Source organism: Sapajus apella, unplaced genomic scaffold (assembly GCF_009761245.1).
Source record: "Sapajus apella isolate SASKATOON/1434 unplaced genomic scaffold, GSC_monkey_1.0 scaffold36, whole genome shotgun sequence".
Classification (NCBI taxonomy): Eukaryota; Metazoa; Chordata; class Mammalia; order Primates; family Cebidae; genus Sapajus; species Sapajus apella.
The window spans coordinates 19,174,471-19,189,737 of NW_022436976.1; the positions used below are offsets into that span (position 1 = coordinate 19,174,471).

Consider the following 15,267-nt stretch of genomic DNA (forward strand, 5'->3'; position numbering starts at 1 on the left):
GGACATGAGAACTTGCCTACTTAAGTGCAATATCCCATTGTTCTGACATTTATGTTGCTTTCAATATTCACAAAACCCTTGTGAGATGTGGCTTCCCATTCTAGAGATACGGTTATTGAGGTTCAAAGAGTTTTTCTTTTTTTTTTTTGACAGGGTTTCACCATAACCCAGGCTGGAGTACAGTGGCACTGTCGTGGTTTACTGTAACCTTGAACTCCTGGACTCAAGTATGCCACTGTGCCTGAGTAATTTTTAAACTTTTTGTAGAGACGAGTGTCTCGCTATGTTGCCCAGGCTGGTCTTGAACTCCTGGCCCCAAGTGATCTGCCTATGTTGACCTCCCAAAGTGCTAGGGTTATAGGTGTTACCCACCAGGGTTGGCCCCCAATTCAAAAAGTTTAAACTTGCCCTATGCTACTCAGTAAGTAGCAAGGCTGAGATTAAAACTCATTCTTGGCAACTTCCAAAGTCCATAAGTTTTCCATAATGCCTTCCAATAGGGCATCTGTTTTTATCATCTCACAGATGCGTTGATGGTATTCAGGGGTGATTGAATAGCTAGCAATAATCATAAAACCATATTTTCAAAACTTTACTGTGTAACCCCATGTGCTCTGCAAATATTGTAAAGATGAGCTTCTGACCAATAGAATGTCAGGAAAGTTAGTATAAATTGATCAAGAGGGTGAGAGTCACTCCAGAATTTGATTCGACCATATTTACCACATCAGAGTCTCATTCAATCCTCAGCAAAATGAAGGGCTCCATTTTCACTCTGTTTCTACTCTCTGTCCTATTTGCCATCTCAGAAGTGAGGAGCAAGGAGTCTGTGAAACTCTGTGGGCTAGAATACATACGGACAGTCATCTACATCTGCGCTAGCTCCAGGTGGAGAAGGCACCTGGAGGGGATCCCTCAAGCTCAGCAAGGTAACAGTAATTTTATTTTCCTTTCACATGTCTTTTATTTTTTCAAACTGTTTTTAAAACCATTATTTAATTGTTTCTCTAAATACTGTTGAGGCATTTTTATGTCAATTTAAGGGATTAGCTATCAAAATATACTGAATTTGGCTTGGGAAAGTGATGAGCATGCTACCTTTCAAAAAATAAGGATCTCTTTCTTGAGTCCCTTGCTTGAAATCATTTGATTGCATGACTACTTCAATGAGCTCAGCATCTGTGGAAGGTACTATGGAGGCTACAGAAGCATTGATTTCAAGGAGCATGTTGAAGTAGCAAGACGTTCACACATGAATAATTATACAATATAATAAGTTGGAACTCAGGCAGGTGTCAAATACGGATGCAAGGAAAGAAGCTGACCCTAATCGAATGCTTTCAAGTGCCAGGAAGTTAGGTATGCAACATTTCATTCAGCTATCTGAGAAGGATCCTGTGAAGCAAGCAAAATTACCACCATTTATCATTTTACCAAGAGGAAAGCTCAGCAAACCAGGCCGATCTGGCTTCAGGAGTCTTTACTTATTCCATACTGAGTCTCAGGTGGGGACGAATATCACTATTGTGATAAATAACAGCATCATGGAGGTGGTGGTTACTGACAGAGGTCCTGAAGGATTGGGGGATTATGAAAGGTGGTGGGGAGGCAGGGTGGGAATTCTAGTAGTAGAAATTGTATGATCAGGATTTTGAAGGTAGAAATGATCCAAATGTCTTTCAGAAATGGTGAAGTGACTAACTTCACAATATTTCTTTATTATTCAATTCAACTAACTTAAACATTTGACTGAAATTCTTTCTGATAATTCTATATTAAATTATGAGATAGAATTTATTTAAAATCCCATTTTAAAATTTTTATTTATTTGTTTGATTAGAGACAGAGTCTTGCTCTCTTACCTAGCTGGGGTGCAGTGGCACAATCATAGCTCACTGAAGCCTCAAACCCCTGCGCTCAAGTGATCCTCCCACCACAGCCTCCTGAGTAGGTAGGACTACAGGTGTGTGCCACCACATCTAGCTAATTTTTAAATTTTTTGTAGAGATGGAGTCTTGCAGTGTTGCCCAGGCTGGTCTCAAACACCCGGCCTCAAGCAATCTTCCATCTCAGCCTCCCAAAGCACTGGGATTACAGGCATAAGTCACTGGGCATGGCTGAAAATCCTATTTTAAACATTATTTTTTTTCGTTGATAAAATTATATATATTTGTTGTGTACAATATATTGTTTTGAAATATGTATACATTCAATATACATGTGGAATTGCTAAATCAAGATAATTAACAGCTGCATTAGCTCACATACTTTTTTGTGATAATACTTAAAATCTACTCTTTTAGCAATTTTCAAGGGCACGGTGCATTGTTATTATCTATAGTCACCGTGTGGTCAACAGACTTCTTGAACTTATTCCTCCAGTCTAACTGAAATTCTGTGCTCTCGACCATCTGTTCCCCAACCAGCCCCTCACCTTCGCCCTCCTGTAACCATCATTCTCCTTCTACATTTCTGAGTTTGACTTTTTAAGATTCCACATGTAAGTGAGATCATGTGGTGTTTGTCTTTCTGAGTCTCCCTTAAGAGTCTATTTAATTTCATGGTCCTATTTGCTATGTTTTATAGTAAAAAGTTAGAAAGGAAAAATGTGATTACATAATAAATGTTGAGACCATATGTATGATTATTAAGGTTTCGATTTAATTTGAAATGATGTTGGTAATAGAAACATTTTAGAAAATGACCTATAGTGTTCGTATTTGGGTGGGCTAATGTCTTGGAAAAGCATGCATTTTCCAGTTTCATTACCACTTTAATATTGAGGTTCATATTACTAGATGCTAACAAAAATTATATGGGTTTTTAACCTTGAGAGAGTAAGCATAACTTACCAGGATGTACAACAATTTCTGGAATAGTAAACCAAAATGCACTATAAAAAATACATTTGGGATATCTCTGACACACATAGGGCAGTGGAATAGATATCTATAAGGCTAGCTCTGTTGGACATCTCTGAAATTATACTACTACTTATTAAATCTTTTGTAGATTTTCAGAGTGTTTTCCCATATATTATTTACCTGATCAATTACTGATTTGCCAACCAGCATCCATTCACCATTTTCTTGGTGCCTGCTGGTGTGCTAAGGCACTGATAAGTCAGTTTGAACTAAATTAAAGTGAGAGAAGCTTATATGTGAACTTTGGAAACAACACTTAAAACTGTGAAGTTCACTTTTTGTTTTCAGATACAGAGGTTTAAGTCTTCATTTCCTTCTTTACTGCTCAAGACGGCAGGGCATACACAGGATTGCTTTTTTGTTTATGTGTTTTTTTCATTATAGCACATAACTAATAACTTTGGAAGCTGCTGGTCATCCAGTAGAGGTAGCGAATAAAAGAAGTCAAGTCCTGACTAGCTGAACGACACTGGGTGTTACTTCTCTTTGTACTCAGGTTTCTGCCTCTGTAAAATGCGGGGAGTGGAGATGACTGGGCTCTCCTCAAAATGTCTCATCTCTCTGAAACCAGACCAACATTAAAAAGAAATTATGTGTGAGATTCGATTTCATTTCAGAGATCCAGTTCATTGCCCCAAGAGTGGAATGTGGTTGCTGCCTTCTTTGTAGGAGTTGTCTAAGGATGTATTATTTTTTTCTCTTCCATACAGCTGAGACAGAAAGATCCTTCCAGCTCCCAAATAAACATGAGTCTTCAGAGGAAAATCCAGAACAAAACCCTTTGAAGGTGGATGCCTCAGGGGAAGACCATCTTTGGGGTAGACAGATGCCCACTGAAGGGCTTTGGGAGTCAAAGAAGCATTCAGTGATGTCAAGACGAGATTTACAAACTTTATGTTGCACTGACGGCTGTTCCATGACTGATTTGAGTGCTCTTTGCTAAGACAAGAGCGAATACCCAGTGGGTGGCAGAGCTTTATCACATGTTTAATTGCAGTGTTTTACTGCCTGGTAGAACACTAATATTGTGTTACTAAAATGATGGCTTTTGGGTAGGAAACTTTCTTTTCTAAAAGGTATAGATGAGTGGTTGCAACCACAGTGATCTCTATTTTCTCTCTTTGCCAAGGCTAATGAACTGTTCTTTTCAAATTCTACTAATGCTTTGAAACTTCAAATGCTGTGCAAAATTGCAATAAAAATGCTATAAACCAAGCTCACTGTGTTGTTTTTATTTTTCAAAAAATTGTAAACAACTTTTAAACAGTAAACAGAAAATGCTGGTGGTAGAAAAATCTAAAAATATACATAAAAAATAAAAATCAGCTATTATCTCATCATACAGAAATAACTATTCATTCTTAACGTTTGGGTTACTGTGTATTGTTACTGAAAACTTAAACATAGATTCATAGTGTAAACAAAAATGTATCTGAGACAGGTCTCAATCAATTTAGAAGGTTATTTTGCCAGGGTTAAGGATATGCACCCAGGAGACAGGTCTGTGCTTTTCTCCAAAGATGACTTTGAAGGCTTCAATATTTGAAAGGGAAAGGGTGGATATCGGGGAAAGAGGAATAACTTTTTAAAAGGTGTGGGTAGGTGATAAGCAAAGGGTTGCATGCTTTTGAGCCTTTGATCAACCATTCACATGTGAGAGGGGAGTAGAGAAATAGGCACTTGTGTGTTAATCTAGGTCAATGAGTCCGCATTTTTACATAAGATAAAATAAACGTAGGGCAGAGGAAGCAATCAGACATGCATTTGTTCCAGGTGAGCAGAGGGATGACTTTGAGTTCTGTACTTTGTCCTGCACCTGTGAAGATAAGCTACCAACTTACATTGTCCTAGTGAAATTTGACAGAACTGTTTTAGAGTAAAGATCTTGGGGCCCACAAGAAATTTCCTAGTGGGTAAATTGTGAGGGAGGTATGTAGCTTTTTAAATCTTTATGGTTATCTTAGGAATAAAATGGGAGGCAGGTTTGCCTGATGCAGTTCCCAGCTTGACTTTTCCCTTTGGCTTAGTAATTTTTGAGTCCTGAGATTTAGTTTTCTTTCACAATAGTCAAACATAAGAATCTAAACAAAGTGCTTTCCTCAAAGTGCCTTACAGTGCTCAATTAGTGTTTCCTAATATCACATAGCCCTTCAACATTCTATTTGAAAATAGCTGGGGGAATGTATGTAACAACCAGGTCCCACAAACAGCTGAAACCCAGAGTATGTTTAAGTAATAAGCTTCCTCCTGTAGTATGGGCCGCTTTGGTTTTGCGTTTCTACTCATTCTACTCTCATTCTGGAAGTTGAGAAACAAAGACTCACATAACCAAGTCATTGTTATGCAATTGGATGTCTTACCAGATAAAATGACAGAAGGCAGAGTAAGGATATCACAAAACTGTGCTTTTCTTTCTAACTCTGGCAGCCAACTCCCCGAGTGAGTTGTAACAGTAGTCAGAATCTCTGTTCATCCAAGCGCCGCTCTTATTAATACAATAGTCCATATTGGAAATCCATCTACTAAAAACTGGGCACTTAAATTGTCACAGGGCATTGTGCATGGAATTTAAACACTTTCCTTCACACATTTGTTTCAGAAAACGTGTGAGGATGTGAAAGTACTTTGCCACCATTTTGCAGATGAGGAAACAGGCTCAGCAGAAGTAAGTAAATGTGCCCTAAGTCACACAGGTTACTGTTACTGGTGTTACTGGCTCCAAACTTAGGCTGCTTAGTGATTCAAGACAGTTATACCAACCTGTACTAGTAGTCAAAATATTCTTTGCTACCAGGCACTCTGACTTTTAAAAGCAGGTCAGTTTCACTGAAGAATGTCCTTGATGAAGCAGTAAAAATTAATTACATTAATCTCAACCCTTGAGTCTTTACAATATTCTGGGTGATGTAATGGGAAGACTATATGAAGCTTTTTGGCAGCATACTGAAGTATGGTGGTTGTCTGAAGGATAAACATTTATGTAATTAATTAGCAAACTTAAATTTTATGTAATTAAATTTTGAGCTGCTTTTTCCGTGAAGCACCATTTCTTTCTTTCTTTCTTTCTTTCTTTTTTTTTAAAGAAAGAGTGAAAATCTAGTTATTCAGATTTGGGGATTTGAAATGAAATGAAATAAGATTTGAAAAGTGAATGAAGTGAAACTTTCACTTCAAAGAAAACAACTGACAGTATTTTTTGCTGATGATAAAATTTAAGCTTTTGGAAAATTTTGGGAAACATATCCCCTACCATCAGCATCAGTGATGGTATTAATGAATTTGATTTTTTGACATTGTGTGTCAACATTTGGAAGACATGCATAACTTAGTAAACCAATATTTTCCAAATGATCAATGCATAAAATAATGAATGGGTAAAATATCCACTCAAAGGGCAAAATAAAAATTTTAATACAGTACAAATGATTCATTGATATGACTTCATATTTATATGGCAATCTAACTTTAATAAATGCTTGTTGAGTTTGGGGATATATAAAAAAATTTAAAAACTATCTGAAAAAGTTAATAAAATAATCTTCCCTCTCCAAGTAAATATCTATATGAGGCTGGGTTTCCCAAATGCAGAAACCGGTATGGAATCAAGCTGGTTTTACTAAGCCATTAGAGCGTTACAAAAATTTGAAACAATGCAAGTCTTCTTAGTACATGTTTTTGTTGTTGTTGTTTTATGAAGTATAAGTAGTTTGTTTTTTTGTTTTTTTGTTTTTTTGTTTTTTTTTTTTGAGGTGGCATGTCATTCTGTTCCCCATGCTGGAGTGCAGTGGCATGACCTCGGCTCATTGCGACGGGGTTCAAGTGATTCTCCTGCCTCGCATGTACCACGTAATTTTTGTATTTTTAGCAGGGACGGCGTTTCACCGTGTTGGCCAGGCTGGTCTCAAACTCCTGATCTCAAGTGATCTGCCCGTCTCAGCCTCCCAAAATGCGGTATTACAGGAGTGAGCCACTACGCCTGGCCACGTTTTTTGTTTTTTTTTTGAGACGGAGTCTGCTCTGTCCCCCAGGCTGGAGTGCCGCGGCGCAACCTCGGCTCACTGCAACCTCCGCCTCCCGGATTCAAGCGATCCTTCTGCCTCAGCCCCCGAGTAGTTGGGACTACAGGCGCGCGCCACCACGCCTAGCTTATTTTTGTATTTTTAGTAGTGATGGGGTTTCACCATATTGGCCAGGCTGGTCTCATACTCCTGACCTCGTGATCTGCCCGCGTCGGACTCCCAAAGTGTTCGGATTACAGGTATGAGCCACTGTGCCCGGCCCCAAGTTTTTATAAAATATCTTATTTGTGTTAACATGGTGGATTTATTATTTTTAAATGAGTTAATAAATTTAAATTTCTCAGTTTTAAATTTCAATGTAATAAATATGAATAGATTCAACCCACATAAACAAAAGTTATTTGAAGTTGTTAATAATATTTAAGAGTGCAAAGGAGTTCTGAGACTAAAAAATTTGAGAACTGCTATTCTATAATATGTATTGCCACATTTTTTGATCCCATCAATATATATTCAGATTGTTTTCAGAATTTGCAATTACAAATAAAGATGCAATAAACAACTTTTTTCATATATCCTTATGCACTGTCACTTATTTCTGTGGGATAGCTTACCAAGTTGCTGGGGAAAGCAGTATATATATCTATATATCTATAGATATATATATCTGCATTATATTTTTATTATTTATTTACTATATTCTTATTTATATTAGTTATAAATGTATTTATGTAATTTAAGTACATGGAGAAACAAAGAAGAAAAATAGAACCTAGTCTCTCAATAAATCCTGTAACTGCTTTTTTTGCAGAGAAAAAAAGAATATATGCATAAGCTTAGGAAATGCAAACAGTCCACAGAAACATAAAATAAATCAAAAGCCTCACTCTCTTGTATTTGGTTTTAACGTCATAACATAACCTTTATTAAGAGTTTCTTATAACTGCTGTCAGAAGTAAAAATCATATTTATACTGAATTTGGTGTAACTGCAAATACAGCTAGGCAGCTCATCTCTCTCTCTCTCTCTCTATCTATCTATCCATCCATCCATCTATCTATGTAATCTATCTAATGGATCAAGCTCTATAGCATAGACTTTTAACTGTCCATCGAAAATTTCTTCTCCTCTTCCTCTTGAGCACACAGCAAGTCTACACTACTCAACCTCCTTTGCGGTTATGTTTGGTCATGTGACTGAGTTCCAGCCAATTAAATGTGAGTAGCTGTGATATGTGCCACTTCTAAGACTAGACCATAAAATCTCCCAACCTCTCCCTTAACAAACAACAAGTTTTGAGTTGTTTTTTGTTTGAGTCTATTTTTAAGGTAGCAAACCTACTCTAATACAGTATCTACTGAATCTATCATCCTATTTCACACCAAAATGGATTATACACAGTGTGCTACATCTAATTGTTGTCCTACATCTCATTATTTAATATATCTTCATATATTTCAATAACATCTCAATATATGTATTTTAAATGTAAACACATATCAAGAGATGACCATCTAAAAAGTGTGCATTAATTCACGTTTCCACTAGAAATTTATGAGATAGCGTATTCATCTATATTCTCACCTGTCTATAATGTCATTACACTTGCTAAAATTTGGCGAAATTAGGTGAAATATTAAACATAATTTTTGGTTTGATTTGCCTTTACTTGACTATGGAGTGATCATCTTTTGTATTTATTGGTCACTTGTATTTTCTCTTGTGTAAATTATTCTGTCCATATGCTTTGCCCATTTTTCTATTGATTTTTCTTATCCAATTTCAAAACATTTTATATTAAGAATACTAACTTTTTGACTGGCCTTTATGTAAAATATTTTCCCCTAGTCTTTTTACTTCATTTAGGATGTCCTTTGACATACGATGTCTGTCTTTTCTTTTACAGTTTCTGAATTTCCTGCTTTGCTTAGGAAGATCTCCCTTACCATGAGGTTACACAAAAATTATCCTGTTTTATTCTAATAATTTGCTGTTTATCCTTCTAATTTATATCTAATTCATTCTATATTTATTTTTGCATAGCATGAAGTGGTTAATTTTAATTTTTTTCCAGATGGAGAGCAAATTTTGCCTGCGTCATTTATTAAATGAATCATTTTTCCCGTAAAAATTTCACGTCACTTTAGTCATTTGTTGTTTCCATTATACTTTGAACTATTATAGTCTGTTTATTCTGTTCACTGATCTATTTACTCTGGGTTAACCCTATCATATTTTGACTATAGTAGCTTTGTGGTAAATTTTAATATCTAGTAAGAAAAGTTGCCTATCTCTATAGCTTTTCTAGAAATAATTTTTCTTGACTATTACGAGACATATATGCTTCCATATGGATTTGTTATTCTGTACTAAAAAAAAATCTCACTGGAATTATGATTTGAATTGCATTACATGCATACAAATGTAGGAAACATTTACATTCTATGGTGTCAAGAATTCCTATTTAGAATATATTACTATAATAACATAGTTTATTTTAAATATTTAAATAATTTTATTTATATAGGTATTATACTTTTTAATTTAAACTTATGCCTGAATTTTTTGCCACTATGAGAAATTTCTTCCATGTTCATTTCTAATTATTTGTTGCTGTACAAAGAAAATTTTTGATTTTTAAAGTATCTTATCTCCAAGCATCTTGGCAAGTAATTTCATTAAATTAAATAGCTGCTTTACTAGTTCAATTTGTATTTTCGAGGTACACAATATTATCATCTGTAAATGAAAAGATACTTCTGTCTCTTCTTTTCCAGGATTTAAGCTGATTCTTTCATTACCTTACTCATTATTAAATAATTATTTACCGAGAGAGTGATGTGCCAGGCATGGTTCTGGGTGATAAGGATACAGCTGTGACTAGAACAGATAAAGTGTGTATTCTAATGGATGGCACATGTAAACAGGAGAAATATTAGATTATAACTGATACTGAGAATAAAATAAACCATGGAAGGGGGATGGGAAGGCTTGGGTGGGGAAATAAAGGAAATGGAGTTTTAAGCAAGGTGGCCAGGGAAGGCCTCACAGGGAAGGTGACACTAAAAAGTCTAAATCAGGTTTGTTCAATCTGTGGCCCACAGGCTGCATGCAGCCAGGATGACTTTGAATACTGCCCAACACAAATTCATAAGCTTTCTTTTTTTTTTTTTTTTGAGATGGAGTTTTGCTCTTGTTACCCAGGCTGGAGTGCAATGGCGCGATCTCGGCTCACCGCAACCTCCGTCTACTGGGTTCAGGCAATTCTCCTGCCTCAGCCTCCTGAGTAGCTGGGATTACAGGCACGCACCACCATGCCCAGCTAATTTTTTGTATTTTTAGTAGAGATGGGGTTTCACCATGTTGACCAGGATGGTCTCGATCTCTTGACCTCGTGATCCACCCGCCTCGGCCTCCCAAAGTGCTGGGATTACAGGCTTGAGCCACCGCGCCCGGCCAAGCTTTCTTAAAGCATTATGAGATTTTCTTTTTAGTTCATCAGCTATTGTTAGTGTTAGTGTATTTTATGTGTGACCCAAGACAATTCCTCTTCTTCCAGTGTGGCCCAGGGAGGCCAAAAGATTGGACACCTGATCTAAATGATAATAACGACAGCAGACATCTCTTCCATGTTCCTAATTGTAATGGAAATGGCTTTAGCCTTTACTACTCAGTATGACATTTGTTGGTTAAAATATGAATAAAACAATAAATAGTCTATATTATACATGTATATATATTCATAATTATCTTAAAAGCGTTATTCTATTACATATTGCTTAAGGACTTATTTTGTTAGAAATTCTAAATTTCATAAAATACACATTTAATTTCATCATATGGTATTTTTCTCTTTAGTAAATGTGAAAAGTTTTGTTGATAATCTTTCTTACATTGAAATGTCTCCATATTCTTAGAATAAATCCATTTGATCATAGTATAACATTCTTCTAATCCTCAGAGGCATTGCACTTGTTAATATTTTATTTAGAATTTTTGTATCTGGGTTCATAAATAAAACTGATCGTTTCTATATGTTTTGATAATAAAGATTATGCTAGCTTTATAAAATGAAGGCATTATTTGTGCTTTAAAAATCTGGAAGAAAAGAGCTGTAATAGTATCTTTAGCCTCTTGGCTGAAAAAAAATTCACTGGAGTGTAATACACATACACTCCAGTGAATGACTTTTAAGTGAATTTTTACTTATTTGTGCACAAATGAATTGTTGGTATATTTCCAGTTATTAATAATGTGTTCTCTTTTTTACATACGACTGCACTTTGTTAATGTTTTGTTTAGCATATATTTTCATAAACATTTGTGTTTTCTATAATATGTTAATAAATTTTAAAATAACATTTATGCTTTTTCTGTAGTATCCTTCAGTGATTTTGATATCAGCGTTAAGCTAGCTCTATAAAATGAGTTGGAAAGTGGTCCTTGTTTCTTTAATCTTTGAATGTTTAAGATTGATACTATTTCTTCTTCAAATGGTTGGGCCCTTAAATGGCTTTTACTTGAGCTTGTGAATTAGGATGCAAGCAAGCAATTTACCTATATTTTTAAGGCAAATTATTACACTGGCCAGGCGCAGTGGCTCACGCCTGTAATCCCAGCACTTTGGGAGGCCGAGGAGGGTGGATCATGAGGTCAAGAGATCGAGACCATCCTGGCCAACATGGTAAAACCGCATCTCTACTAAAAATACAAAAATTAGCTGGGCGTGGTGGTGCATGCCTGTAATCCCAGCTACTTGTGAGGCTGAGGCAGAAGAATCGCTTGAATCCGGCAGTCCTAGTTTGCAGTGAGCAGAGATGTACCACAACACTCTGGTCTGGCAACAGAGCGAGACTCCATCTAAAGAAAAAAAAAGAGAAAAATTATTACATCTATCCTACCAAAATTAAGTTCTTGTTATAGAATACATTTTCTTGAAGGAAAAAATAAATATAATTATATAATTAACAACATACAGTTTATTTTTCTTTAGTTTCAAAATGAAATGATGGGTCTTTAAGCTTAATACTTTTCATAGGAATTTAAAGAACTATTTCCCAGCAACCCCTAAACAAATTGGGCTGGATATTCTGTCCTTTTAATAGGTAGATGATTCACCCTCATCATCATCTGTGGGAAACATGCCTCCTTTTCTGATCACAAATGTAAAATGAAGCTTAGTGCTTCCCGTACTGGTTATACTGGTTTCTTGCCTTGCTAGGTAGGGAAATAGCCTGGTGGGTGGGTGGAAAACCACAAGTTTCAAGTTATATCCTGCCCTAAAATTAAAAAAAAAAAAGTGTACTCAAATTGGCAAGGGAAGAAATTGAGAAGAGATTATGGGAGACTTTAATCAGATAATATATTTGTCTTAATAAACCTTCTAATATATTTATTCTGTACAAACAGAACATACTAGAGGGGAACATATACATTCAAATGGGAGCTAACACGATAAAATAGGTGGCATTAAGCAAAAATGTTCAAAGGAACCAAGAAAATACCAAAGTGAGAGTTAAGACGTCTGAATGAAACAAATATAAAAACAGGTAGACATCAGCCATGAGGAGCTTAATTTGGAGATGAATAGGACTGTATAATAAATGTGGACTTGAAGAAGAAATTGTCATTCAAAGAAGGCAGCAGCAGATGATTAAAGGTGATAAAAGAAAAAAATGTAACCTAGGCTATTACATTAGGGTATGAGCAGAAATTGCAAAAATATCTGCTTAATTTTTTAGAAGACAGTTTCTGCAGGAAAATATTAGAGGTTGAGTGTAAGCATCTACTGTGAGTCAGATATTCTACGCACACTTTCCCTTTTAGTCTTCGTGACAAGAACGTAAGTAGTAATCATAATCGTCTTTATCTTTGGGGAAACTGAGGCTCAAGACACCAGCCACCTCAAACCAAAGTCGCACACAGCTAGTAAGGGTTGGCAGCTAAAGGAGATCTTTGTCAAACTTATGCTTTAAAAATGAAAAAACCCCAAACCAACCCAAACCTAACCATCTATATTACAATGCCATTCAAAAGAAATGAATTCAGAAGACAGCTGAGGTGAATGCAGCTGGAGAAGTGTTTTGCAGATTGGCATGGGGGACCCCTTTTACTGCTTGTGAAAGTAACACATTAGCGGGGATGAGAACTAGATTGCAGAAGGTGAAAGTAACATAGAAAGAAGTCAGAGAAAATCAGAGGTAGTGGGCGCAGGCCACTCCTTGATAAGAATTTTGGGAGCAAAATGCATAGAAAATTATGAAAAACCATTTGATGTTGAGTTTTCTTAACGTATTTTTGGGTAACATCTAGAAACACAGGTCAAACGATGGTCCCAACAAAGAGCGTGTTTATTCTCTAGGATGGTGACATTTACAAGCTCTAATGTCTCAACCATTGTTGTTTTTAAAATCATTCCCATATACTGGACACTCCTTAAGAGTTTTTTGTTGTTGTTGTTGCTGTTGTTGTTTTTAAATAAAGGAGTTGAACTAGCACTTCATTTCCCAACATGTAATCTGTTCGACTCTCTTGGAAGAACCTCCCAGTATGTGTTTTCTTTAAAGACGTTTTATTAACAATGGCAGCAGATGACAGCACTGACACCTCCATTCAAGATGTTAATGTATTTTTGGGAGAGCCTTTACATTTCTTATGATGTCAGACAAAAGAAACAGATCATATAGGAATTTTTTTTAATGAAGAAAAGAAGGCATCATTTAATTTTAGTTTTTGAAAAAAAACAATTCCTATTAATTTTGGGGGGTGGTTTCTGGCTGATGTTCCCAGAGCTAACTGAGTTTTCAGTAATTTGCTATTAGTACTCACTATACTTGCTGAAGATTCTGCTACTGAATATTTTATAAAGCAGGAGGATATTAGGTCTCAATCTGGATGACTGCCAAGTCTAAATCTCTCACCTTGACATCCTGGCTCAGCTCCAGCCCCATGTTCTCAGCTGCCGGAGGTTAGCCCCATCTTAATATCCCATCATTAGCTTAAATTCAACAAGTGCAAAATCAAACTTCACATTTTATTCCTCAAACTCTTCCTGCTAACTTCCTTATTTTTGTTAATAGACCTATTGAACTAGTGACTCATACTGAAACATTCAACTTCAGTCATGAGACCTACTGTATTGAGAGCTGTCTTTCATACATATATATATATACACACATATATTTCTTTTCTTTTATATATATATATTTTGTTGTTGTTGCACTTTAGGTTCTGGGGTACATGTGCAGAACATGCAGGATTGTTGGATAGGTACATACATGGCAATGTGGTTTGCTGCCTCCATCCCCTTGTCACCTATATCTGGCATTTCTCCCCATGTTATCCCTCCCCAACCTCCCTACCCCCCGCTGTCCCTCCCCTGTTCCCCACCAACACACCCCAGTGTGTGATGCTCCCCTCCCTGTGTCCATGTGCTCTCATTGTTCAACACCCGCCTATGAGTGAGAACACGCAGTGTTTGATTTTCTGTTCTTATGTCAGTTTGCTGAGATCAGGAATTATGATGTTAAGAGTTTAACAAACATATGTATTTAATTCTCACCAAAATCCTATGAGGTAGGTACCAGTATTATCATTCCTTTACGATGAAGAAGCTGTGGCTTAGTGAGATGAGTAATTTACTTGAGGTCACTTAACTTGTGCCCAGGACAGCAGGACTCAGACCTAAGTCTGCAAACATCCAGAGCTCGAAACTTTCAACTGTCTTTTCACATTGCCTTAGGGTTTCTTCTGACTCCTCCTTCCCTTGGCCTATTCCTGTAGGCCTTGCCCCTACAGCATCTCATACAACCATCCTCTCCTTTCCATTTCAAATGCCACTGTCTCATCCAGCCTCTATTACCTCTCACCTCCCCCAGTGAGTCTTCCTGATCTTTTCCAACATATTCATCTTCTTAGAGTGTCACTTCATTTACAGTGTTAGTCAAATTAAAAACCTTTGATGACTACTCATTTTCTAACCCAGATGTTCACAACGCATCCTTCTAATCTTAGTTCTAACCACTTAACTTCATGAACACTGAAGTCTGGATAAAACACTGTTTTATCCAGTCTAGACTTCCTGTACTCTTCTGCCTGTTGAAATTCTACTATCTCCTTTACAGTCTAGATTAAATTTTCCTTCTTTTCATGAAGGCTTCAGTGATTCTATTAATTGGATAAAGATATTCTGGACTTTTCTTATGACAATATATTTGAGCCTATACTGTGGTCACTTGTGTACTTCTTTTTTCATCCCTACAGGATCCTAGTTCCTCAGGGGTTGAACTGTGTTTGCTTTATCTGTGTAGCTGGGAGTTATGTAG

The 15,267-nt window shown here is 36.4% G+C and overlaps 1 protein-coding gene across 1 annotated transcript; it reads left to right on the top strand.

Annotated features, from left to right (window-relative positions):
• Positions 1-644: 644 nt before the first annotated feature.
• Positions 645-4,139, top strand: INSL5 (insulin like 5). Its single transcript, XM_032296669.1, has 2 exons — positions 645-929; positions 3,635-4,139. Exons 1-2 carry the CDS (start codon positions 755-757, stop codon positions 3,865-3,867), a joined length of 408 nt encoding a protein of 135 aa, XP_032152560.1. The 5' UTR covers positions 645-754; the 3' UTR covers positions 3,868-4,139.
• Positions 4,140-15,267: the final 11,128 nt, after the last annotated feature.

What these genes read in the sequence shown, in the direction of transcription:
- INSL5 (XM_032296669.1), top strand. Translation starts at nt 755, where the DNA reads ATGAAGGGCTCCATTTTCACTCTGTTTCTACTCTCTGTCCTATTTGCC. An exon ending in GATCCCTCAAGCTCAGCAAG is followed by an intron (nt 930 to 3,634) that starts GTAACAGTAATT and finishes TCTTCCATACAG; the next exon opens with CTGAGACAGAAAGATCCTTC.